We start from the raw sequence: 26,709 nt of genomic DNA, 5'->3' as shown, positions 1-26,709 counted from the left end.
CCACACGTCCTAATTTGGAAGGTTGTTCCACGGGGGACGGCAAAAAACCGTGATGAAGAGGAGATGCTTCAATAAAAATAACAATAATAATAACACTACAACTAGGAAACTAAAATAGTCCTTGGGCGACACCAGAATGTGCTGCAAAAACACATGCCGAGCAATCCAAACAAACTTACTCGCGAGCCAGAAAAAGGGAGAGAGACAGCTGTGTGGGGGGGGGGGGCTGTGGGCTGTGCTGAGCGACAGCAGGGCCTAAGCAGCGAGGGAGGGCAGCTGTTCGGCCAGGCAGGGCCCTTCAGCGACGCCGACCACTCACACGGCTGCTATTGGGGCAAGAGCCGGAGAAACGCGGGCAGCCAACGGGCGCGCTGAAGTGCGCGCGCGCTCTGCGAGCGAGGGGTCGCGTCGATCGCGACGGGCGGATTTATTTTTTAAACTCGCGAGCGCCCGCTGTGCTACGGAGTGGCCAGGCGGTGGCAGTACAGCAAGCGGGTTCGTGAACCCGTGCCATACGTCATTTAAAAAAATAAAAAAAATCTAGATTGAAAACTCATCTCTTTAGAACTGCGTTTTGTGTTTCGTTTGTTGTCCTTCGTCTGCACCTCCAATTAGCGCGGTTGACTATGTAGAGTGCAAAAGAAGTTCATATGTACATGAACGTGGAATTTGGCAAATATCCCTATTCAGGACCCTGCTGGAAATGATCTTGGGACTCAGTGATCCTCTCCTGGATCATCATTATTATCATCAGCCATGATCTATCCACTGTTGGATGAAGGCCTCCTCAAGTTGTCTTTGTCGTTAAAGGTTGTTTGACCACACTTCATTTGATGAAGTAGGTGCCCAGAACCGTTTCAGATATTACTCGCTCCGGATGTCAGCCAGGACCCGTTAATCAACTCAGGTTAACGGGTAAATTTCTACAGTGCGCTAACCACTGCAGCAACACTGCCCTCCCCTGTAGAATGTACAGTGGTATGAATGCGCAGAATCCACAGCGGTAAGACTCAATCATTCCAAGATTTGTAACGCGCGGCCACGTTCAGTAAGAAGGCGAAACGAGAGCGCGTAGGCCGCCGAGGAAAAGTAACGTAAATTAAACTCAACAGAAGAGAAAATTATACGGTCTTAATCCGGTCTTAAAAAGCACCGATAGTCACGGCTGAGCGGGCTTCAGTCGGCAGACACCGCTCCAGGTCACGGGGGCTGCAGATGAAGGGCTCCGTTCTGACGGCCGAAGCCGAATGGATCTCGCGTACAGCAGCCGGTCCAGAACGGCTACGCGTAGGTTCCGTACACATGAGGCGGAAGGCATCGCTCTGCTAAGGTTGGTCCACCAGCGTTTGTCTCTAGAGATTGTATCGTGGTATGAATGTGCAGAATTTATGGTGGTACGATTCTACAGATTGTAGAGTGGTATGAATGTGCAGAATTTATGGTGGTACGATTCTACAGATTGTAGAGTGGTATGAATGTGCAGAATTTATAGTGGTACGATTCTACAGATTGTAGAGTGGTATTAATGTAGAATCTGCAGTGGGATGCAAATGATTAACTTAAGGAAAATGGACGTAAATTGATGCTTATAAATATCCTCTGATGAAATGTACTTAGATTGTTGTCTTTTCCACAATTATTATGGCGATTGTATTCTAATTTCCATGTTACTAGATAAAAAATCCATTCGGAACTCCCGCAAAGTGGAGATCACACTACTTCTGACATCCCTTTTGGTGACCTTTGAACCACACGAGGAGGGGGGGCAGCACTTTCACACCACACCCTGTTACAAAAAAGTTAAGTTTGTTGCACGGCAGTAAAAATCGATATTTTATAACGAAGCGCAGAAGAAAATATTACGGTGGCATTTTTAGCGCCGCCTTTGTTGATGGAGCTGAGACATCAACTCACTGCGCTCGAGAATTAAGTTTCAATCACGGCTGGCTTCCCCCGATTCAAACACACGTTTTGAACGACGCCAGTTCGATGCTGACCTCTGCACCCCACCTGGCCATCTCTGTAAAAAAATATATATTTCAACAAACTATAAAACTAATCCTTGGACCCTAAGTATTGATTGGAATTGCCAAAAGCCTGCGGTAAAACCCCTTGTAGGAACTTGCAGAAATGCAAGGTACATTTCACAACCCACAAACATATATCGCCAAAGTTATAGCATCTCTCAGGAAGCAAAGCAGGGCACGTTCACGTGGTGATTGAACCTAGTCAATTGCTTGCGAAGGGCATTCACAGAGATTGCACTAAATTCTTATTTATTGCTGAACAGCTGCTGTGGAAAGCAATCGTGGAATTCAGCAAAGACACTGGCTGAGCAGGGTGTTACACTCGCCTTCACAGCAGGTGTCTAAGCCCATTACATTTCTTCGGGCTAAGAATAGTTCTAAACATGTCGAAAATGCCACAGGATGAGCAGTTACGTATGGAACGTATATAAAGCACTGTAATAGAATCTGGAAAATGTGTCAGCGTCTGCGTACGTGCGTGCATATGAATTATCTTGCATAGATTTATAGTGCCTTAGTCAAAGGGGCTTTACAATAATTATAAAATTGCACATTTAGATGGTAGTTGTTCAAATAAAAGAATGGTGTAGCTATGTTAGGATGACAGGAGGGAGTGGTTAAGGAGGGGTTGGGGTAGGGTTAGTGATGGGGTTAGTGATGGGGGTAGTGACAGGGGTTGGGGGTAGGTCTGGCCGTAGCTGAGAGGCCGGGGCAGAGAGTAGCAGTAGGATAGGCAAGGGAAAAGAGATGGGTAGTTTTAACGGAGGTAAAGGAAACAGGTTAGTGAAGATGACATTTAGTGTGCGTACACGTGTGTGTGTGTGCATAAGTGTGCCTTTGTGTATGTGTGTGTGTGAGAGGCACCTCGGTCTGATCCCGTGACCTCCTACTAGCGGGCGTTCGACACTTCACGTGGCATTAACGTGCAAATAACCTCGCCACTGAGTGGCGAATCACGGTTGTTGTGTGTAGTTATGGGAGAGCGTGGGAGTTGCGATTTACACACAAGAGCAACGATCCCAGCGATTCAGATTTGATTTCTGTCTACAATGCAAAACATTTACGGCGTTTGGTGCCTGTACCTGTCCTGTGTGCTGGGCCTCCGCTAAATCAACTCGGCCTCCTGAAGTGTGAAAGCCGCTGGATATGAACCCCGTGTACGCCCTGCTGGCTTTAAAAGGTGCTCGCTATCAGCCCTACAACAGTCCCGTTAGGTTGCATAGCCTCTGTCTTTCAAGTGTATAATCAGGGCGGCACAGTGCATGTTTAAGCCACAGTGTGGCAGCACAGCATGAGAGATGAAAAGAGGTAGGATATGGGGCAAGCAAGATCCAACAATTCGTTGCAGATAGTTATAGTTTTATGAAAGTTTATGGGTTGGGACATAGGGAATATCAAATTACACGAATGTAACTAAGTAAACTATAAAGGATTATTCCATTACCAAAATAAAGTAGGACTTAAGCCTCCTATTTTACGATGATTATCTACAATCTTGCAAGAAAGGGTATGAATGATTTAGTATGTTGCTGTGCTGCACTGAACTGAATCTCGAATAGCGGCCCTTCATTGGCCTCACGGAATGACCATCGCGGCCCTCTCGTTGTGAGACAAATGTACGTATGTATGTAGAACTTGGTTCGCACCATACGTAGCCAACACTGCTAATCGACGGTGCGATATTACATATATAAAACGTTCACCACCCAATGGTTCAGGAAACTGATTAATGTCTTGGTTGAACAAAGGATGCCGACCGACCGACCCTGTTTACTTGCAGGTTCATGGAAAGGCAATCTGAAGTGGGAATTGCAGCACCGCTCCTAAGAACGAGGCGCTCGAGAAGAACGGACTGAAAAGAGACGCTCTTTGCTGGAGGAGGAGGAGGAGAGGTGTAGGGAGGAAGACGATGAGGAGAGAAGGAGGATGAACCATGTGGTTGGTCAGCAACTTGTTGTATCTCCTGGTGACCCTACAAGGTCATGGGGCCACGTTTAGGCCTCAAGAAGACAGCTTCGTGACTGTGCCTGCACTGGACTCCTCCGGCTGCCCGATTGTAAGTTGATGACGATGATGATGTATGTACGTATACTGAACTTCTTTTGCACCGTACATAACCAACTGCGCTAATTAATCAGAGACGAGTGCTCTTGCCTGCAACACCGCGCATCCGAGCAGTCAAGCTTTACCAGGCCACGGCCTGCTGTGGACAATCAGAGAAGTTGAAACTGGGTACCTTGCTCACGTAGGCCCACTGGTTGATGGGACTTGTGTTATTTTATTTTGGAAATAAAAAAGGATTTTGCCTATTTATAGCCTCTCATTATTTTATTCACCATTATACCCAGCACATAATTTGGTATCTTCTGCTGATGATCCCTTGTGAAGGCGAACCTCATTGGTATTCATCAATGACCTATCCACTGCTGCGTGCAGGCCTCCTCAAGCTGCCACCATCTCTGATGGCCTTGAAATGCAAAAAATCGTCAAGCACCTGCACACTTCATAGATTTAAAAACAAATTTCATTAAAAATGTTTTGTGTTTAGTTTGTTGTCCTTCCCCCGCACCTCCGATTAGCACGGTTGGCTACGTACGGTGCAAAATACAGTAAAACCTTGGATTGCGAGTAACTTGGCCTGCGAGTGTTTGGCAAAACAAGCAAAAATGTTAAATAAATATTAATTTGATAAACGAGCGAGGTCTTGCAATACGAGTAGTACGTATGCGCTTTGTCTGCCGAGCGTCACGTGATCACAACTGATATACGAGTGTTTTGATGTACGAGTGCTTTGGATTACAAACACGTTTCCGGAACGAATTATGCTCGCAATCCAAGATTTTACTGTAACTTTAACGTACATACAAGCTCTATCTCCACGGTGGACGTGTTCTCAGACATGCTCCTCTCTTTGGCTGCTACTCGATCGTTTGTCCCTTCCAGCGGCATGTCCTGCCCAATCCCACTTAATTTTTTTCCACAATCAATGTGATGACTAACTTGTGTTTGCCCTCTGAGCCATGGTGTTCCTCTTCCTGTCTCTTTGTGCAACTCGAAGCATGTACCATGCAAATTATGCTCCGTTACCTTGTTACTCATGCTACGTGCAACAACATTTTTCTTCTGACCAATTCACCTCGAATGCACCCGATCTCAATCGGATCTCGGAATCCGAGTAGGATTTAACCTGGTTAATAGATGGATGGTTAACCACCAGAGCCTGCCAGGCGGTAGAGGCAATGGGGCTGTGGGAAGGCCGGCAGATGGTCATGTTGATTGTCACCCCATCATATGTATAAAACAAATTATTGGGCGACACTGCGTTCGTTGGCAGCAGAGCACAAGCACCAGTCTACTCCGCTGGCCCTCTCTCTGTGCTGTGAAGAAGGGCCATTGCTCGAAACGTCGCCTATTCTTACATCATTTTTCTTTTTTCTAAGGCCACGTGTTGTTAGTGACGAACGTGGCGAGCCTCTTTGCCATTCCATTAATGAGAAATAAACTTTAAAGTTTTGACTAGGTGCTCCATCACACAGCTCCAGTAACATGGCTGCATTGACACCGAATCTAAACGTAAGAGAGAAGCGATGTGACGAGCGGACCATAACGCCACGCTGAACCCTAGCGTATAATCTTAACACAAAAAAACACTAGGAATGTCGTCTGCAACTGGCCACCGGTCCCATAGATACGGAATAATGATACGTTAGAGCCCTTTGTCAATCCACCGCTGGAAGAAGACCTCTTCATACCATGTCAGTCACGGAGGTTGTGTGACCATATTTCACTGCGCTGGTTGAGTGCGAGTTGATGTAGTGGAGGGCTCAGAACTGATTTTAGCCACGGCCAGGAATCAAACTCAAAGTACCCGGGTTCACAGGGCATCGTGCTAACCATTTTGTCACAGTCTATGTGTACGGCACTAATATTATAACCCCAAAGTGTGTATATTAATGGTCATCAGACTGCGATCTTAAATAAATCACAACAAGCGCATGCAGATTAGCAGGCACTCTGGATTAGTGGCAAAGCAATTAAATTACAGAGCACCAAGCAAGAGTGATAATAACAACTTAGCACACATACGGCAGGCTTTGTCAGAATGTATGCGTTCCAGCCTGCCATTACATAACACTAGAGAAATGATTTACTGGGGAAAATACCACACAGCTAGAGCACCGTCGTTTATAACCAGGCAAGAGAAGGCTCATGTTGAATCATGAAGTGTCTTTTTAAATAGGAAAACTGGGTGTAAGCAAGGACAGCAAAACAAACTCATATAGAGAACCACGGACTTACTTATCTTTAAACAGACTTATTAGGCATCTTTCCCTGTAAAGTTGGATACAGATGGAGATAAGTTCACTTGCTGTACCGCCTCCTCCTGGCGAGCGAGGGTATGGCACCTCCTCGACACCCACGGGAAAGGAGTTTCACAACATTTGTGCGGTGATCCGCCACCCCTCGATTTCAGTTCTGGATTACAGGCCACGTGCATAGCCACCAGCACTGCCCAGCCATCAGCCTACGATGTTAGAAAACATCGGTCCACAAGATCCATAGTTGTGATGGATCTAAGTGGGGGGTTTTATTCAAGCGGAAAAAAGATCCATCATTAAAGCATAAAAAAGATCCATCATTACGTAATGTAATTTATGTATTATGTGAACATTTAAAAATGGAACAATGCAAATGAAAACAATGCATTGTGTTAATTCTACTCGGCATTGTGAGACCACATGAGCTGTGCTGGGACCCTGTGTACACGACCGAAGTGGCGAGACAACTCCAAAGCTGGTACGGATTCTAACACTTGCAAGAATAGGCAATAATAATCATGATTTGTTTCTCAAAAAGCACCCTTTAAGCTGGGGCGATCTCGGCCTGAGACAGTTGTGTCTCCAGAGTGAGCCACTCAATAGGAAAACCACTGCCGTATTCCCACAGACGAGAACTCAATTTATGGAGCGAGAGTTGAATTCGCGACCTGCCGAATGTGTGTGGCATGCTCTGATAACGGCGTCACAGGGCTTGCATTTTTCATTTAAGCATTCCGTTCATTTTCACTTTCGTATTGATAAAAGCCAAACAACCGCAAAATAAAACTCCCTGGTACTGTGATTTTGTTGCAAAGATTTAGGAGTGCCTGTTTGGTCACCGTGTACTCGACCATAAAGACGAGATCAAACTTACATTAAGATATAGATTTTTTTGTTTTACTCAATAGCAACTAAACACTACCAAATACATATTTTAGAATTATGGACCACCAGAAAAATATATCCAATAAGTTTTATTACTCCAGCCCGTGGAAAACATTAAGATGCATCGGTTAGTTACTCATTCATAAAGTACTGCATGCATACTAGATCAAGTCAAATGTAAGGAATTGCGCTGGCATTGGTGTGCAAGTGCAAACCGAAAAAAATATTTATAATGCAGGTTTTTTGGGGATAGATCGCGTAAATATATAATTGTGTCGTTAAACCGGCCACCACCTGAAACAGCCAATTAGTAAGGTTTGTCACGTAAACAGAACATACCAATTCGTTACTAGTACAGCACACCGGTGTGTTGAAGAGCAAAGCCACAACGTTTACAATTTGAGTACGACGTTTTGCCAGTAATTACAACTAGCTTCATGAGGCGACAGCCAAATTTGTAAATGTTAATCAAAAAACACTGCTTTCGAAGAGACATGCATTGAGCAGGCTCAGGGTTCGAGCGAGGGCGCTCCCTTTGTGAGGGGGGAAAGAAGTGCAGTTGCTATATTCTTGTAGCTGTAGACTGCTATTTAAAAGGGTGGCGATTTAAAAACGTTGAAAATAAGGGGGAAAGAAGGCTTAATGTTTATTTTTAAACATTAAGCTTTAGCTCGCTCAAGCGAGCGTGGGGTAGTACTCGGCTGCTGTTTATATCCCTGAGTCAGTGGTGTAAATTCCACATTCCTATGATGGGGGCTGAGTCACTCCATAGGAAACAACTGTTGGACTTCTTTGGTCACTCAATGGGATTTTAAAACGGGACGCTTTTTACGACTTGCAGTTGTGAGCAGCGATCACTGCGCCACCCAACCCGGGGTGGGGAAATAGACACAATTTACAATGAGAAATTATAAATACATTTCACGGTCAGTGGAGTCTGTTAAGGCCAATTCGTATACACACGTTAAGTTTCATTTACAACCGGGCAAGAGCTCACTTGAACAACTGCCTCTTGCAATGAAGGCCTAGTACAAGGCAAATTAAGATGTGTCGGAGTGTTGCGCGGACCACTTAACGCACGGCACGCGATTGAAATACCTTCAGCACCCTCGGCGACTGACTGAGCACCACCTGATCAGCTCCATGTCTCCCGGCGCCCCATCTGTTGGCGAGCGATTCGATCCGATACGACTGCTTGACGCCGTCAACGAGCGGAGAATCTGTTGTTGTAGAACGAGCCGATCCAATAACCCGATGTTGAACCTGATTCTCTCGATCTACAGCCTCCTTGTCGGAGCGGAGTCCGCTTGCCGAGATCGCCGTCCCGGTTGAGGCGCTGGGTGCTGTTGCCGAATGTTTCCGCGTCGCCGTGTCCCCGCTGCCACCGTTATCTGCGCAACCCGCGCTGCGAGAGAATTCCTCCAACTCATTGATTAACCTTTCGAGATCCATCATCTCCTCCTCGTGGCTTGGGGATGTCTCCACATGCCGCTCTCCCGGACGGTTTCCTCGGTGGCTGACGATCACTGAAGGACGCTGCATGCCCGTACGATGCGCCACTGCCGCACCTGTCTCCGGAAGGGTCACCCCACTCACGCCATCATGGGTGAATTGCCCGGTTCTAGGAAAATCCTGTACTAGGCCCTGCTTACCGATGACCTGCGAAGGAGACCCCACTGCTTCCAAGTTCCATTGTCTAGAAACCCAAGGTGCATAAACATATCTTGGGCTTTGCAACTGTTTGTCTGATGAGAGAAAGAGACCTTGGCCCTGAGCGGTAGTTGGAAGAGAGGACTTGGGGCTCACGCCAACATCTTCTCGTTCTTCCACGATGTGCAAGGCCTCCGTACATCCGACCCCTTCTTCTGGTAAGACCCGCCGAATTTGCACGGGCACCGAACCCGAGAGGACGTCACTAACCGGCGATCTGGCAGCGGCAACACGCTCATCATCCGACAGCCCTTCGAGGGGGCTCCCAGCTTTAGCGCCGCCAACAGCGTCCGGGATCACAGGCCCGACGACATCCTCGTATCGGGGCGGCCGCTCGCCCCCATGCTCCGCCACCCCCTGCAGCTCACAGAGGCTCTGCAGGAAGTCAGCGAGCGCCTCTTGCCGAGGTCCATCCAAGCCCTCCTGCGGGGTCGGCAGCTTTCTCAAGTGCATCGACAGCTGCGACACGAGCTGCCGGTACTGGGTCTCTGCGTCTTCGTCACTGCCGCCGCCGCCGTTGGGCGAGCTCTTCCGCTGCCGGATGCTCCTGCGGATAATCTCGGTGCACTGCTTTAGGTCCTCAGAGCAGCGCAACAGGATGTGGAGGCACGACTCAATGCCCTCACGTCCGTACGCCCGCTTCAGAAGGCCCTCCACATCGGCCGGCGTCAGAAGACCGCCCAGCGGGAGGCCCGGGAGGCCGAGATCGCGCGTCTCCGAGTTTGCCGTGGCGCTGGACATAAGCTCTGCGAGTTCCATCGCGAACAGCTGACTCTCACGCTGGCTGCCCGTTTCCGCCTTCACCTTGCGGCCACCTGCCCTCCGCATCACAACACCCGGCGGATTTGTGGTCGAAGCTGGCTGGTGGCCACCACCACCACCACCGCTGCCACCACTTCCACTGCTGGGTCCACCGCCAACACTGCTACCAGTGGACGGAGACAATGCGGCCACCTTGGACCAATCCCCAGAAACCTCCTTGGCCTTTCCACTTGCCAAATTAATGACGGTGTTTTTCTGTGGCGCTGCATGGGGACCAACGTGTTGATGGTGATGATTATTATTATGATGGAGACCGTGATGGTCATGGTGATGCTGATAGAGCTGCTGTTGTTGACGATGCTGCTGATCAAGATTCTGCTGCGGCTGCTGATACTGTTGTTGGGTTCCTGCGTGATGTTCGCCATCTGCAGAGGCCCAGGAGCGATGGTGCGGTAATCCATTCCTCCTCCCCGCCGTTTCGCCATAGCGAGGCAAGCTGTGCAACGGGGCAGCTGTGGGCTCAGTGCTTGGACGGCGGGGGCCGGCGGCGGGCGGTTGCGCGTCCTGTAGGCTAGCAGGGCTGTAGTGCACAGGGCCCATGGGGCTTCTCTCCACGAGGACACTTCCGAAACGCTGCACGGACGACATCTTGAGGGTGTAGGGCACGGCTTGTTGGTCCAGCCACCGCGACTCCATCTGTCGTCACCCCCGCTTAATGACGGACGACAGGCGAGTCCGTGTCTTCATCAGTGCGGCCGTACACCATTGAATTGTCGAAACAAATTAAAATGACTTTGAGAAAAAGGTTTTGTTCTTTGGCAAGCTATTAATTTATGTCCTTCATGAATTACAGCGTAAACAAGTCAACTGCTGTGCCTGGTTGAAAACAAAAAAGGAATGTTAAAAAAAGACAGGGTTTGACAAACATTAATAGGAACAAAAAAAACACGACTGACAAGCCTCGACGAATGTTGGTAAATTATTTGGTTACTGTTCTACTGCCCGAGCTTATCGATTCTCGGTCAACATAATCTCTCCAGCCAACTTTCCTGCCCTTGACAATGAGCACTTGTTCAATCGCGCGCCACTACACCCGCTTGTAGCTTTCCTGCGATGAGCTGCCCTCTCTCTCTCCAGGCTCCCTCCTCATCCACCCCCCCAGGGAGCTGTTTAAACATCCCACGTGGGCAAATCTGCCGTAAAATTGCTCCCGACTATTAATGCACATTGGACGCGTTTTCACTGCCAGCCATTACATAAACAAGAGGGCCGTGCGGGGCCGAGAATTTCCTGCGCGTGACGGGGGCCTACGCTGCACGACTACAAGTACACTTTTGTTGGCCTTCATACGCCTTTATTGGCCATCCCTTTGAAAACAGGGTGTTCCTTCCAAGCGGGCATCTTTATTTATTTATTTTCAGTGTGGTGGGAAGCCAAGGGTCGAGGGGGGGGGGCAGAATAAAAAGGTATGTCTGTAATGCTTGAATAACCACTTTATTTTGGGGGGTTTCTTTTCCCACCGTCTCTTGTTTTCCTGTTTTCCTTCTACGCGACTGCGAATTATCTATCCCTCAGCGCTTCGCCGTTAACCGCACGCCGGCGCGAGACCTCCTGCGTGGCGTGAATGGGATTTTTTCTGTAATGTGCTCTCGGCATCCGGCCGTTAGCGGAGCGACGTTACGCGCGGTCTGCCATTTAGCGAGGATGATTCAATCTGCGCGTCCTTTATGGTTCCAGATGACTCGATCGCAGCTGAGGTCACACTTTAAAATGTGCGAATGTGCACACGTACGCACTTGTGTTTTCCAAATAAGCGCGGATTAGCAAAATGTTGAGACCTTTCTTTCATCTCGGGCTCGTGAAAAACAACCTCATATTATTTATAATTAACCTGCTAACTAGTGTATATGTGCACTATAATTAACCTGCTAACTAGTGTATATGTGCACCATAATTAACCTGCTAAAGTAACACCGTGCCTTGTACGCAGCGTGCATACACAATTCTGTTCATACGTATATTAAGTTACATTTCTGTTGTTTCATTGATCACGCGCGGCTATACTATCTAATAAGTGCATCTCACTCGCACTAAAGATATTCACTTCAACGAAGCAGCATAAACATGCAAGTTATACCACATTCCACCTGATAGAACACACGGCAGCTAATGTACACGACACAAACATCGCGCAATGAACATGAGAGCGCAGCATGATAAATACAACTTACGTTGCACTCCTGAAGGAAGGGCTGCTATGCGAGCAGACTGCAACAGCAGTGAGCATGTGCGATCTCTCTCCCTCTCTCTCTTTCACAGACACGCACACACACACACGCACACAGCGACTCTGGAATGAATGCAACGCCACCACCGCCAACGCCGCCGCCGCCGCCACAACCACCACCACCGGCGGCAAAAGAAACTCAGAGTGAGGAGCGTTCCGTACTCTGGCGGGAGCAGGTGGGCAAGCAAGCACTCGCAGTGCTGGCACTGACGCCCAGTGTTTTTCATGGGAGGAGTGTGGGGGGGCCTAGCGAGCAGGTACACACGCCCCAAACTCGGCCGTGCGTACTGATGATTACGTGACACACGAACCCAGCGCGTGTGCGCGTGTGTGTACAGATATGTCTACAGATATGTGGCAGCAGCAATTAGCGCTACTCTGCGCCACGAACCCGACGAGAATTCGATTCTCACTCACGGCCAACACCGGTGACGATTATCTGAACTGGTCGAGGGCCTCCCCTAGGTCGACTCAGCCTCAAATGAGCACCTGGTGCAGTGTGTAAACATTGCCACTGGGGAGACAAAGGCGGTCGGGCGTGGTGTTGGCCACCCACCCCCTCGTGTACTGTGCCAGCCTTCATAGGTGTTCGCTAACAACACTTGCCCTAACAGTCTGTCAAGGCTATGCGGGGGATCTTTGTCTTTTTGTACTGATATGTGGGGAGCGGGAGTGCAGCAGTTAGCATGCTGCGCTACAATCCCAGTAACCCGAGTTCGATACCCGTACAGGGGCAACACCAGTGATGATTATATAAACTAGTCCAGGGTCGCCTCTAGGTTGACTCAGCCTCAAACGAGTACCTGGTGTAATGTGTAAACATCACCACTGGAGAGACAAACGTGGCCGGGCAAGGTGCTAGCCACCCATCTCCTCGTGTGCAATGCCGGCCTTAAGAGGTGCTCGCTAACAGCAATTGTGTCAAAAGTCTGTTTGGCCTATACTTTACTGATATGTACAGCCCTTCGATCACTGGAGACACAAATCCAGTGCGTATATTTGCAGCAATTGTTGTCAATACGCTGCTGGATAATTGCCTCCCCGCTACGTGCGGATGGTGGGTGCTGTCTGACAATTCACACGAACCAGCTTCACCACGCTGGTTCATGTGAATTGGCGAAGGCAGGGAGTAGATGTGTTCGTGCTGGATATAAAACTGCTATTGGCCTTCGCCTGTCGTCTATCAGGGTTTGTGTCACATACTTAAAACACAAGCAAAATAAAGAATTGAGTTATCGAAACAAATCGAGAGCTACCATTGAATTCAGGACTCTTAAAAACCTCCAGATACCAACTTCCATAGACTGAAAGTTCAAACAAGGAAAAGTTTACTCTCGTTTCATAAGATTTTTCCAGACACCAAAACAAGGATGTAAGTTCAGATTTTTTCAAAGTAATAGGCATCAACTCGACAATATTTCTTCCAATGTTTTGCTCTCTAGGCCTTCGAGAACATCATTAGAATGTCACCCAGTCACTCAAAAGGCCTAAAGCCAGATGGTGGGACAATCAAAGAGCGAACTTTAGAGGTCTGGGTTATTGACAACAACAGCTGCAAGATCTGGCGGAAGGTAGGAAGTGATGGCGAGGTGCAGTAGCACCAACAGTCTTGATTGTGATGACCTGTTGACCTTCACTTTTAAGTAGTATAATAATCAGCTGTTGTCAGGGTGATGGATTCAAATCCTGACAGCGGGTCAAATTCAGCCCATCATCCTTACAATGTCGCTAAAATGGGAACTACGTTTTTTCTGGTTGTCCTATAGATACTGAGCCCTGTTACAGAAGGTGGAATTTCCTCCACTAGCTCAGAGTGGCCAATGAAGGTGGACGCCACCTCTATGCTTTTTAGTTGGTGTTCAAGATGCCCGTTGACCCAATATCCCTAGAATTGTATTGAAGCATATTCTTAGCTCTTTCGGTAAAGTCACGTTGAAGGGAAACATTTTATTATTTTATTGTTTCCCTTCAACGTGACTTTACCGAAAGAGCTAAGAATATGAATTACTGCAGTCACGAAAGCTTTAAATAAAAAATTGTATTGAAGCGTTTGTGATATTCCCTTATCTTACAGTGAGACTCAGTATGGTTTAAATGAACTGTGATATTATGTGACTGGTGCATAGAGTTGGTTTTATCATTGGCACGTCATGAAAGGTTACTCGAACTATTATGTTGAGCAATACACAAAATTACATATACACAAGGCATAGATGCAGTACATATGCTGCCAACAAACACTGCACACCCACCATAAAATTATAATACAGCAATCCTTCGCCAGCGCGGACTTTCCAACCATGTGTACAAGGTTTATTATTTGCATACCAATTTACCAATTGTGGCCTGTAAATCTGAGTATCCATGGGTAAGCGCTGGGTCCGCAACACGCAGTTACAAATTATTATTGGGCATCATTCCTCGTCCAGTTGCAAACAGATGGAGATTAGTCCACTTGCTGTACCGTCTTCTCCTGGCGAGCCAGTGTATGGCACTTCCTTGACACAACATTTCTGCGATTATCCACTAACTGGGACAGCACACGAGGGGGTGGGTGGCCAGAACCACGCCTCAGCCACCCTTGTCTCCCCAGTGGTGATATTTACACATCGCACCAGGTACTCATTTAAGGCTCAGTCTACCTACGGGAGACCGAGCACCGACCGGTTCAGGTATTCTTCACTGGTGTTGACCATCAGCAGGAATGGAACTCTGTTCGCCGGGTTTGTAGCAAAGTGCATTAACAATATACAAGTGCTCCCCTACCGCTCCACACACACGCACGCACAAGCTGCATACATACCTCAAACCCCACTGTAAAAACAACTCTGAAATACTAAACAGTTCAGGTGAATGTGACCTTGGGTGAGCGTGGCATTGGGGAACTGTATCATTCGCTACCCTACATTTAATTAAATACAGCAATACCGGTGCCGTAAAGTCCCATTCACTCACACCATCACCTGGCCACACATTTCCACTGCTCCATTCGTATTTAATCATTACAGTGCTGTGCAAGATTTAGTAAACATTTTCTGGAATATATACAATTTAAGCACGAGATGTAAAACAAATAATCAGCGGGTCCGTGTGTCCCGGAATTGGCAACAATTCAGAATCGTTGTGCCGCAGTGTTACGCATTGCATTCAATCACCGATTGTTATTTTATTTTTTACACGGCAGTCAGTGGTAGTGCCTCTAGAGGCTGCTGAGGTGGCATTACTCGTTTAAATGCATTCACCAATTCTAAAAAAAGCATAATTTCTTACACACACACGAGATTACATGCATATGCTGAGAGCTTCAGAATCGATGTCCAATCAACAAATGTATGCATTGTTCCACACCTATTACATGCCTCATGCACCGCGCTATAATCCTAAATTTCTAGAGTTCAATTCCCAACTACAGCTGACAACAGTCGCGAGTGATAATTACCAACCCAGTGATAACCAAGCCGGTCCTAAGTGCCCCCCCCATTCACCGCCCCCCTTCACTAACCCAGTGAACAGCGTCGTGAGGTATGGTCTAACAAACCCTTGCAACTGACACGGTTGGTGGGGGCTTTCATCCAGCAAAGTGACTGGCAATGGGCTGTTCGGTTAATTTTCAAGTCTTACACGCACACGTGAAAATTACACGCAAAGCACGGGGTCTCCTTCCGCGTATCCTTCACAGTACAGTGTTCACACAGGGCTCCTGCCCCCCCCCCCGGCAATGGCGAAAATAGATGGTGAAAAATGTTTACCACAACTTTGTTCAGAAAACGGATGAGCTGCCGCCTAGCCACACTGCAAGTTAACTCCACAACGCCATGCAAACGCTACACAGGACAGCTATGTGGGTCACCAAAGCCAAGAGCAATCACAAATACTATACTAGACATTTTTTTTATTTTATTTTGGGCAGCGCTTAATGTAGGGTCGGCGTTCCCCGTAGGCTCCCTAAACAGGTCAGGGGACACGCTGTACAGTATACCATTATGTAACATAAAAGCTCCTTACCGACCTGACTGAGGGATATGGGGGCTTGCAGAGTTGCCCTTTAAGGGGAGATGCAAAATAAAAAAAAGAATACAACAGCTTAAACCTTGTCGATTCGCAATTTGGCCGAGTGTACCGTATTGCCCGGGCTGACCAAAGTGAGTTTAAAAAAGTTTTGTTCACGATGGCGATTAAATAAAATAAAATACTTTTTAATTTAATCTACAACTCTGCAACTCCGGTTGTGTCACGGAAAAGAACGCGAAGGAGGCATAACAACAGCGTTAGAGCCACTCCACTTCCCCTGACGTAATTAACTTGCTCAAGCAGCTCAACGTACGAACAAGAGACTGCAGTGAAGTTACAACTGCGATTATGTCACGGGGAATGCACGTCCCACGTACCACAAATGAAATACTCTCATTGAGCGAGAATGTGTAACACACAGTTGCAGTACCATGCTTATATCGCCCAAGCATGTCAGCAGCATTCCAAAAAGGTGACTCGAAAACTTGTTTGAATTCTGATGGCAGATCTTCAACCCCGTGTTGAGCAGGCCAGGAACCAAAGCCTGGGTCCGTATCTGGGCAGTTCCAAAAGTAATGAATTATCCTCATTACAGGTGGTGTAATTTTGAAGGTGAATAATAAACTTTGTTTTTTAAAGTACAGATTATTTACAGGAGTCAGTGGTTTGGCACACCTACCAGAAACTGAATGCATCATGGCCATGGGTGCGTGGATTAAAAAAAAAGTCAGAACGTCCGAGGAAGTCCCAGCGCGTTCGACACCGTGGTCAATTTTACGAGCATTTTCTCCCCGATCCACAAAGACGGACAAATTATTCCCACCTGAATTTCAGTACTAACTGCTCGATGCACGACGCCCAAGTAAAGAGCCACCACGCGACTTATACTAACGACGGCTCGAAGTGTTCAAAGGTGTCCGAAATGCACGTGCGGAATCGCGGAACTTCCCCATCTGCTTTTGAATCGCTGTCCTCCTTTGAAGTCAAACCCCGTCGCTCCTTGCCAGTTGTAAATCTCTTGCCCAGCAGCGTCGCAACTGCCTGCACGTCGTCTGTCTCGTTGTCAGTCGTCATCGATCATAAGCTGGACAGCCGCTGGTGGATGAAGGCCTCTCCTCAATTCGTCAACGTCCCTCGCTTTCCATAATAGAGGCCTTTTTTTTGGGTTAGAATCGCGCAAATATAAATTTGTCGTTAAACCCGCCACCACCCGACACAGCCAATTAGTAAGGTTTGTCACGTAAACAAAACATGCCAATTCGTTACTAGTACAGCACACCGGTGTGCTGGAGAGTAAATCCACAACATGTACAATTCATCTTCTGGGTTCTTTCGGTAAAGTCACGTAGAATGGAGATAAAATAATAAAAATAACTATAACAGAATACAATTCTCATCCCTCACACCAACATCATGCTAATCCCCCAGTTACATGCTAATTTATATGTAAACTCCTTTGTCAAGGCACTCTGTTCCTCCCACACAGCTTAAAAGACACTTCCAAGCTTGGCAGGGTTCACTCAAGCGCTGTCTTCCGGACAGTCCTTTTTCTTCACCTGAGGAAGGCTACTTGTGTTGTGGCCGAAACGTCGTGAGAATTTTATTCTGTTATTATTTTTTAATTATTATTATTTTATCTCCATTCTACGTGACTTTACCGAAAGAACCCAGAAGATTAATCCCTGCAGTCACGAAAGCTTTAAATCGAAATGTACAATTCAAGTACAACGTATCGCCAGTAATTACAACTAGCATCATCAGGCGACAGCCAGATTATTTTTTGTTACTTTCCAACACACCGGGGTGTGTGCTGTACTAGTAACAAATTGACTTGTTCTGTTTACGTGACAAACCTTACTAATTGGCTGTGTCGGGTGGTGGCGGGTTTAACGACACATTCATATTCACACGACCTAACCCAAAAACCTTAATATTGGTCGCGAAAGCCTAATACATGTTAAATCATTCACTTTCTCAAAAGGCAACAACGCCCGCACCTCCTGCGCACGAGTTGACCTCATCGCTCCGTCTCCGTGGTTGGCGTCCTCTCGGGGAGATTCTATCCCCTGGCTGCCATTCTATTTCTCAGTCCCTTCCTTCAGCTATTCTTGTCTCTTCCAGCCACAATATTTCCTGCTCAAGCCAATTTACCTTTTGTTCACAGTCATTGTGGCATCTCCGACATGCGTTAATTCTTTGACGCGCGTGTTGCTCTGTCTGTCTCTTAAGTGAAATTCCGAGCATGCATCTCTCTACGTGCTCGTTTTTTCTACATTATCTCCCCGATATTCATCTCAGATTCCTTGCCAGGTGGGATTCCGCAAGCAGTGAACCCCAACAACTTGCCACCTCCTGTCAAGTGCTATGTTCCACATTTCAAAGGTGTGTGGATCTGGGTGTACGTGCGTGTCGTTTTGCAGGTTCATTGTTTCTTTGCCGTTTCACTTTCTTTGTTGACCGCACCGTGAAATGAATACGATCGTCATCCTTTAAAAATGCAGCCCTTGCCCGCACGCATGATGCGAGAATGAATTCATTAATTCAACACCGGCACTGACAGTAACATTCCCAAGTGACCGGCCAAAACATCTCACAGTCGGACCGACCATCTTGGCCGTGAGTCATCACTCCGCTAAGCTTTCCTTCGGTAAAACCAAGACGCTATAAATGTACCTGTTCACTGTGGTGAAATAAAAATAAGTCAAATAGAAAGTAAACACAATTTCTACTCGAATGATAATCAGCTATTTTGACAAACAAGTCAATATTTTCCATTTCATTTGCACTCAAAAACTAGACTTGGCACTCATCTATTATGTAAAGATAAGTCACACAGCTGATGTATGTTGAACTTGTTTCGCACCGTACGTAGCCAACCGTGCTAAATTTGGCGACTGATTGAAATGAATATAATTGATTGCCACAATCGCCAAATTGGTGGCGCTGGACTTGGTGGTGCTAATGATGATTGTGTCACCCCTAGCGTGATGATAATGAATGTCAGTCCTATCATGATAATGACGATAATTGTCACTCCTATGATGATGTTATTTCTTTCATTACAATTATGATTAAAATTGTGTCACTGCAATAACATGACGATCATGACAATGGTGATGAATGTAATGAAGATGACGATGTCTGTATTTGACGATTTACAACAGCCAACCAAAAAGCACGGGGTTCATTTTTGCAAACAAAATGTTAGAGAGCAACAAAGGTCAAACATTGAAAGACCCAAGTACACCCAACCAGCGATCATGAAAACACAACAAACGTACAGTAATTTCAAACGTTCATTCATAACAACACAGCGCATGTATCGCTTACACAAAAACGGGAAAAAACATGAAAGTTAAACCAACCTCTTGTCCTCAACCAGCCCACCGCAGTGCGTGCAAGGCATGCCGGCGACTTATACGATTACCAAGACGTTGCTGTGTAATTTAATTGTTTTTTTTCGTTTTTAGCAAAGACTGCAAAAAGGGCCAGGCGCACTCGTCGCCGTCGCTCACTCTTAACACCGCCAACCGAACGAGGCGGTGTGAGATCCCAGCGTCGAGCCCGGCTGCCGTTGTCACAGTGGGCGATGGTGAAACGTCCCACCTCTCTCCAACTCTCTCCCTCCACGATCGCCCTCGCTGCCCACGCACACCTCCCCCACCCTTCCTCCGAGCGTCCACAGGCGAACACCCCCCCCCTCCCATCCCACCACCACCCGGAGGCGACAGCTGCCGCTCGCCGACCGAGCTATGCCCGTGCCAGGCTAGGTTCACTTGTGAGGCCACCGGGCCCGCTCTGGGTATCTCGTGCTGCAGCAGTTGTGGCATCATAGAAAACAATATTTAAAAACGAACCTTAAAACTATTTTTATTTTACCAGGCAAGGCCCACAGAGCTAAACAGCTTTTTTTCAGAAGCGACCTGGCCACAAATGATATCTCAACGAAGTGGCCTATCACGTAGGCATTTATAGCACCCAAATACTCTAAACGCATGGTGATTACAAAAATCCACGCGACCACGGAGAAAGAGGGACATGCAAATTCCAAATACACAGCAGGTGTCAGGGTCTGGATTGAACCCACGACCTCCTGCATACCAGACAAGGGAGTTAACATCTCGCCACCGCGGCAATTGGATCGACGAGAAACAAGAGAACTGTCATGACCATGCACAATCACTGACGTTCGCCACCAAGTGGCAGTGGCGTCGACGCGCCATTTGTGCCAGGCTAGGTTCAATCTTGACTTAAAGCTTTCGTGACTGCAAGAATTCATATTCGTATGGGTCACTTTATTTTCATTCGTTTTAATTTTAATTATTTTATTGTTATTATTGTTTCTATCTACGTGACTTTACCGAAAGACCCAAAGAATAGGCTAGGTTCACTTTGAGGTCAAGTCAAGCGGCAAAGGGGACACTGAACAGGAGGTCCTGGAGCAGACACGAGATCAATTCAAATTATTATGGGTTATCAGACTACGGTGACTGGCAGATGCACCACCAATACTTCTCACTGTTAACTCTGACACTTATCCAACGTTCTGTTCATTATTAGAAGCGTTAATCCAAGTACCACAAAGGCAAATTTCCACCATATAGCCTCAACAGACTTTTGTGCAAACTGCTGTCTGCAAGCACCTATGAAGGCCAGCAATTCAAGCACCACAAAGACACACACATGTCCATCATTGACTTACCTGTGCTAATGATGATGGCGACCACCACCACAACAGCTGCTACTCATTTTAGGCTGAGTTGACCTGCCAATGTTCAGGTGAGTTTCAGATACCGATTACCATGCCCAGAAATTTCACTGAGAGGACCGGCATATTAACACAATGCGCTTCTACCTTTAACATGTGTGAATTTATAATACATAATTAAAGCTTGTCTTTTTGTAAGTATAATTCAAGGAAAAAATATCCCCCATATAGCCTGTATAGGCTTTTGGAGCAAGTGCTGTTAACAAACACCTATGAAGGCCGGCATGGCACACGAGGGAGTGCGTGGCCAGCACCACGCCCGGCCGCCTTTATCTCCCCAGTGAGAATGTTTACACATCGCTCCAGGTATTCATTTGAGACCAAGTCCACCTAGGGGAGGTCCAGGACCGCTTCAGATAATCGTCACTGGTGTTGGCCGTGAGCGGGAATCGAACTCGGGTAGCCGGGTTCGTAGCGCAGCGTAGCGCTACCCACTACGTCTGGCAATAACATTAGCAAGCTGCAGCGTGTACAAAATTGTCTGGCACGTGTCGTGACAGGTACTGCAAGATGAGACCATGTGCGTCCAGTGCTCGCTGAGCTGCATTGGCTTCTAGTTACCGAACGAATATATTATAAGGTCGCACTCATTACAAAGTGCTTGCCACATATGAAGCACAATACCTTGCTAATATCGCCAAGGAGCATAAACAAACACGCGAACTCCGGCCATCCTCACAGCAGCAGCTTTTGGCTAGCCATCGAACAAAGACGGTTACCGCATTGTGTGCTTTCAGATGCTCTTCTGCGGCCGTCTGGGACCCATTGGAGCTATGCCTTTTCAAATCTAAATTGAAAATACATTTATTTACAACTGCTTTTTGTGTTTAGTTTGTTGTCCTTCCCCACACCTCGGATTAACACGGTTGGCTGCGTACGGTGCGAAAGAAGTTCAACCCTACCGCTCCCCACCAGCATACACGCACGCACGTACGCACGCACCGCACCCTGAAACTTCACACAGCCACGAGCCACAGCTATTATTTCTAGACTTTCTCTCCGATGACCTTTGGTGAGAAAGGCAGAGACGAGGTGCCGAGAGGGGCGGGGACAAGTGCGGGTGAGTGGGTGGGTGGGGATGGGGGTCACGTCACCTTCTCACCTCGACGTGCCTAGGTGACACGCTGGTTAGCACGCGACGCCACGCTCTGCTGCCAGTTTCTCCCCGATATTGCAATGTGTTCCTCTGAACCAGCAGGTTTGGTGCATGCCAGGATGAAAATAAACTATTAAAACAATAGTTTTTTTTTTATTTTACCAGATATACACAACAAATGATAGCTCAACGAAGTAGCTAATCACGTGGAAATTTATAGCAGTCGAATACACTAAAAAAAAATGTGAGTGGGAAAATCGGAGGACCCGGAGAAATATCCAGACGACCACTATAAGAGAGAGAGAGAGAACATGCAAACTCCAAATATCTCGCCACCGCAGCACCGCAGATACAGCTGGCAGAGTGGAGAGTGCAGGCGATACATCTATCAGTCATCTCAGTCAGTCAACCCATAGTACCTGGGCCTGTCCCTCGACCCCCTGCACCACAAACCTTTGACACGTCAAGTTGCCTTATGTGAAAATAGCCTCACACAATTACCCTGGCCAGGTCACCACCACTTATTGGCAAATAACAGTTGTTGTTATACAAGGGTGGCTTATAGGTTGGCACACTGCACTACAAACCCAGTGAACTAAGTTCGAATCCCAGCCACGACTAACATCAGTTGCGAGTATTGTCCCGGCCTCTGCTAGGTCGACTGAATGCTTAATTGAGTACCTCGTGCGGTGTGTGAACATCAGCAATGGAGAGACAAAGCTGGCTGTATCGTGGTCCTGGTCACACCACCCCCTTGTGTGCTATGGTGGCCTTAATGTGCTCGCTAATAACGGGGAAATCTGTTTGGATATATATACACACTTGCTGTACAAAGAGGCTTGCCATTTTTTTTGTGTCAATTGTCGTAAGGATTTTGTCATATGTTCAAAGTCAAAGTACCTCGTTGGTCAATCGAGCAAGGACTGGTTGTTCACCGCAATTGGTGGCTCTGAGCGATTGGTGGAAATTCCACGTTCCCAATGGTAAGTGTGTTAGAGAGACAAATGCCAATGTTTATACCGCAAGTTCTGTGGGCCAGACGTAGTCAACTTCACGTACACTTGGAAATGTGTGAGGCTCCTTGGGGGGGGGGGGGAGAATACAGCCGACATGACCCAGCACGGCGAGTCAGACCTGTTTGCCTTCTTCTGGAAACTACAAAGGCAACCCCAACACATGGAGCCGAGACCAGCCCACTGCCTTAACCCTTTCATTAAAAGGTGGAGAAATAAAATAGGAGCAAGCGGCACCACCAGCACGGTTGTTTTATTTGACTGGCAGGAAAGTGAACTGAGTAGCTGCTGGGACATACCGTTGTCAAGTGAGTGTAAAAAGCGTGACACTGTCGCTTATTCTGAACTCTAATCCCGACTCCTAATCCCAACCCCTGGCCTTGACACGAAAGTGTCTCCCTGACTATAGCACTGTCATTAACACTAACCCCAGCAGTAACACTAGACTTAACCCTAATCCTAACACTGGTATTCATTTTATCACCAACCGTAACCCTAAACAAAATACTAATTACATAACACTCTGTAAGGACAAGTGAACCCAGGATCAGCCTGTCATTTGTTGAAAGCAACTGCTGTTGCTGATGATGTATAACAGATCTGAACTGAACTCTTATTCCTGGTTCTTTCGGTAAAGTCACGTAGAAGATAAATAATAAAATAATACAAATACAACAATAAAATTCTCACGACGTTTCGTTAGCAACACAAGCAATCATCATCAGGTGTGACATTACCGAAAGAACCAGGACTATGAATCCCTGCAGTCACGAAAGCTTTAAATCGAAATTGAACTGAACTCTGTCGAGTCTCTGACATTCACCTTTTAATGAATCAAAGTATCTCCCCTGCTCAAACGAGGAACGCTCCAGCGCTCGTCTCTACTGGCGGACCCTCAAGGAGTGGTGGAAACTCCATCGTGAGGGCCGATCTCAGCATAGGACAACCACTGCCGACTTCCCACTAAGCAGTACCCTCGTACACTTTTTTTTTAATTAGAATCCGTCTGGAGGGATGACGGTCAGATGTCGACTCCATCCGACTCGACACCCGACTGAGACTTGAACTCGCATAACAGCTTCCGAATGTGAGTTTAGTGCCCCTCACCGCAGCCCCACGCGGCCAGCCTCACCGCTGTTATTCATACGTTACTGTCTCGCGGTGTGTTCTGTGAAGGCGCAGGGGAGACAGCCAAAGGCACGCGCCTAAGCTCCCCCGTCCCGTCCCGGCGGTGCGGGCAAGCCGGAGCGCGTGCCGCATACCTGCGTGGCTTCCAGCGAGCCTCGACGTGGCTCTCCGCTCGCGTCCCGCGACTCCCAGTCCGTATTTGGTACCAACAGAGGAGTGTACGTAGTGATGCATCGTGGTCCATAACGGCTGTGTGAGTCAGTTACCGCTGTCATGTTGGGATTTTAATCGTGGTTTCAGGTATCCACAATTAAGGCAGACACTTAAAAATATATGTAGTGTATATATATATAAATGTGTTCCCCAGTTGTATCTCGATTGTGCCATTCGACGTTATGTCATTATACGAAGTATACATACTGAAATAAATGTTTTTTATACCTACGTGACTTTACCGTAAGAACCAAAGAGTATGGATTCCTGCAGTCACGAAAGCTTCAAATCAAGATTATACATACTGAACTCTAGCAGAAAAGTGCAACTCAATGTGTTATACGTAAGCATGTATTGCATATATGTTTAACTTCTTTCGCACCATACGTAGCCAACCATGTCAAATTGGAGGTTTGGGAAAATCGGAGGTGCCGGTTACCACAGACTTCACTGTGGGGATCTCTTCCAGACTATAGGAAAGCATTTTCCTATCCGCCCTTCCACAGAGAGCAGTGTTCCTTGCATGACAGACAAACCAATATTTCTAACTCTTAGAGCTGGAATTTAGTCAACTGAAGTGCACAACTAATTATTTTTGTTATGTCATTTTATGACCAGGCTGACAGCATGAAATAACAACACTTGAGAACGCAATTTAATTATAGGTGGCTGCCAGGATTTGGAACCCAAGATACCAGCAGTGCCAGCTCAGTGCACTGACCTCTGAGCCAAGTGGGCATCCCGATGCAGTCGGACTCTTAAGTGTAGCGGGCTAATGCAGTTGAGTGGAGATTCTATTGCGGGAGAGGTTGTGGGAGTCTGTGCCACCTATTTAACAAAGCTTTCATCTTATCCCCTCCCACCTTAATTCAGAGGTAGCTCCCTGCTCTGGCTTGGGAGAGAATTACATTTAAGATACAGAGCACGTGAAGAACAATGCAGTTTATGCCAACAACACCTTGTCATTGTTTTTTTCCTTTTTCATGTCATCCTACGCATGGAGTTTAACACCTAGGTTGTGGAATGAGTAATCCTGCCCCCCTCCATGTTTAGACGAAGCGTGCTTTTGTGTGTTGTGTGTACCGCGTTCTACAATCGCCACCGAGATGATGCTCTTGTCTGGTCACCAATGATGCGGCAACAAAAACTCCATCACATTCAATTTGACTCGTCACTATATGTGTGGCCTATTTGAGCAATTTCAGTTGAACTAATATGTGATGAACACATCTCTTGCAGGGCGTATGGGAAGATCCACCATCTAGCGTGGATTCAAATGCATTACCTAAGTGTGCCGATGCGCAGAACTTTAAAAAATACATGAATAAAGGAAAATATGTTCATGTTGTTTTGTGAACAACACAGAATTCAAAGTGATTCACCGAACTCATGGTTGAAACCGAAACAATTCTTGTGATGTGATCTTTTCCGACCAAAAAGCGGTGCACACGCTTTGCTGCCGTGACAGTTCAGATTAAAAATGTCTTCACGTCACAACACCAAAATCAATGAGTTGAAAAATACGTCCTTCTCGGACACAAGGCCGACTATTCGCGCAGGCCGCTGTAAATGTTAGACACGGGCGCACGTCACCGTCGCATGACACTATGCCAATCGTACAATTGGAAATAACGATTGCGAGATGAAAATTAATAAATGTATACAAAAAAGGAGCGGTAGTACAGGCAACAACCGGTAATATAAAGCAGCAGGGAGGGAACATCTCAAACAAGCCACAGCAGCGGGCTCGCTATTCATTACAACAATCACTTTGCCATTTGTCACGTAAGCTGTTAATGTGGTTGGAGGTGAACGGAGGAATGTGGAGATTAAAGGTAAATTCCCCGTGTAATTATTTTTCACTTTTCGTTTTGTGTGCGTGTTGTGTGAGTGCGTGCGGCTGCGCACGTGGGCGTTGGGTTTTGTGAAATATAAAATAAATAAACGATTCCGTGGATTGTCACGATTCAGGGTCACGAATATTTTTTTTATGATAGTGCCTCTAGTGGCTTAAGCAATGGCATCAACCCATTACATACAATATATAAAGTATTAAACACAGATGTACGCATGCATTTAAATGCATATATTGTGGATACAAAAATATATCTTGATAATTTAATAAAAGTATTGTTCGGACATTTCTTCCGCTACACTTTACCATCTTCGATAAATTGCTGGAGTTAAGTTGTTAGAGCCTTTGACATTAACGGACTCTTAAGAGAGACTAACCACGGTCCGTTGTGACATAGGCAACTCACAGCGAGCCACAATTCTTAAATATACTGGTTGTGAAGGTACTTCTTTCCTTCGTGTTCGACTATTCATGTCATGATGTCTTAGTGCTTGTGTGTTCTGGCTGTTGACCTCCCCACAACGTGAGACTCATTTTTATCATCCCCAGAGGGATGTTTTGTGGCAACCCTCAACCATGATTTGGAACTTGCAACCTTCCAATTGGGGGCTGCTCACTCTCCAACTGAGCCATAA

General features: G+C 46.8%; 1 protein-coding gene and 1 long non-coding RNA gene across 12 annotated transcripts in view; one reads left to right on the top strand and one right to left on the bottom strand.

Annotated features, from left to right (window-relative positions):
- The window catches only part of PPP2R3A (protein phosphatase 2 regulatory subunit B''alpha), a 77,855-nt gene that overhangs the window by 46,396 nt on the left and 4,750 nt on the right, over positions 1–26,709 (bottom strand). The window contains exons 1-2 of one of the 6 annotated variants that reach the window (XM_032971948.2): positions 19,367–19,491; positions 8,330–10,579 (exon numbers count right to left, since the gene is read on the bottom strand). The exons of 4 other annotated variants lie outside the window; for them this stretch is intronic. In XM_032971948.2, the coding sequence (XP_032827839.2) occupies positions 8,330–10,399 (2,070 nt within the window). In that variant the 5' untranslated portion in view covers positions 10,400–10,579; positions 19,367–19,491. Of the gene's footprint in view, positions 1–8,329; positions 10,580–11,934; positions 12,068–19,366; positions 19,492–26,709 lie in introns of those variants that run through there. One more of the 6 variants, XM_032971947.2, reaches the window with a different exon arrangement.
- On the top strand, positions 718–26,182 carry LOC116952532 (uncharacterized). Of its 6 annotated transcripts, XR_012947050.1 has the most exons (7): positions 718–1,330; positions 3,808–4,083; positions 12,023–12,166; positions 18,300–18,383; positions 19,472–19,593; positions 24,055–24,224; positions 25,459–26,182. It is a non-coding gene; the product is annotated as an uncharacterized LOC116952532 (long non-coding RNA). The 6 variants fall into 6 exon arrangements; XR_012947049.1 differs by having other exon boundaries at positions 24,061–26,182; XR_012947047.1 differs by having other exon boundaries at positions 24,055–26,182.

This window comes from Petromyzon marinus, chromosome 47 (genome assembly GCF_048934315.1).
Source record: "Petromyzon marinus isolate PM22_M1 ecotype Great Lakes invasive population chromosome 47, UKy_Petmar_22M1.pri1.0, whole genome shotgun sequence".
In the NCBI taxonomy this organism is placed as follows: Eukaryota; Metazoa; Chordata; class Hyperoartia; order Petromyzontiformes; family Petromyzontidae; genus Petromyzon; species Petromyzon marinus.
The sequence above is the reverse complement of the archived record's forward strand: the minus strand, read 5'-3'. Positions and strand labels throughout refer to the sequence as shown.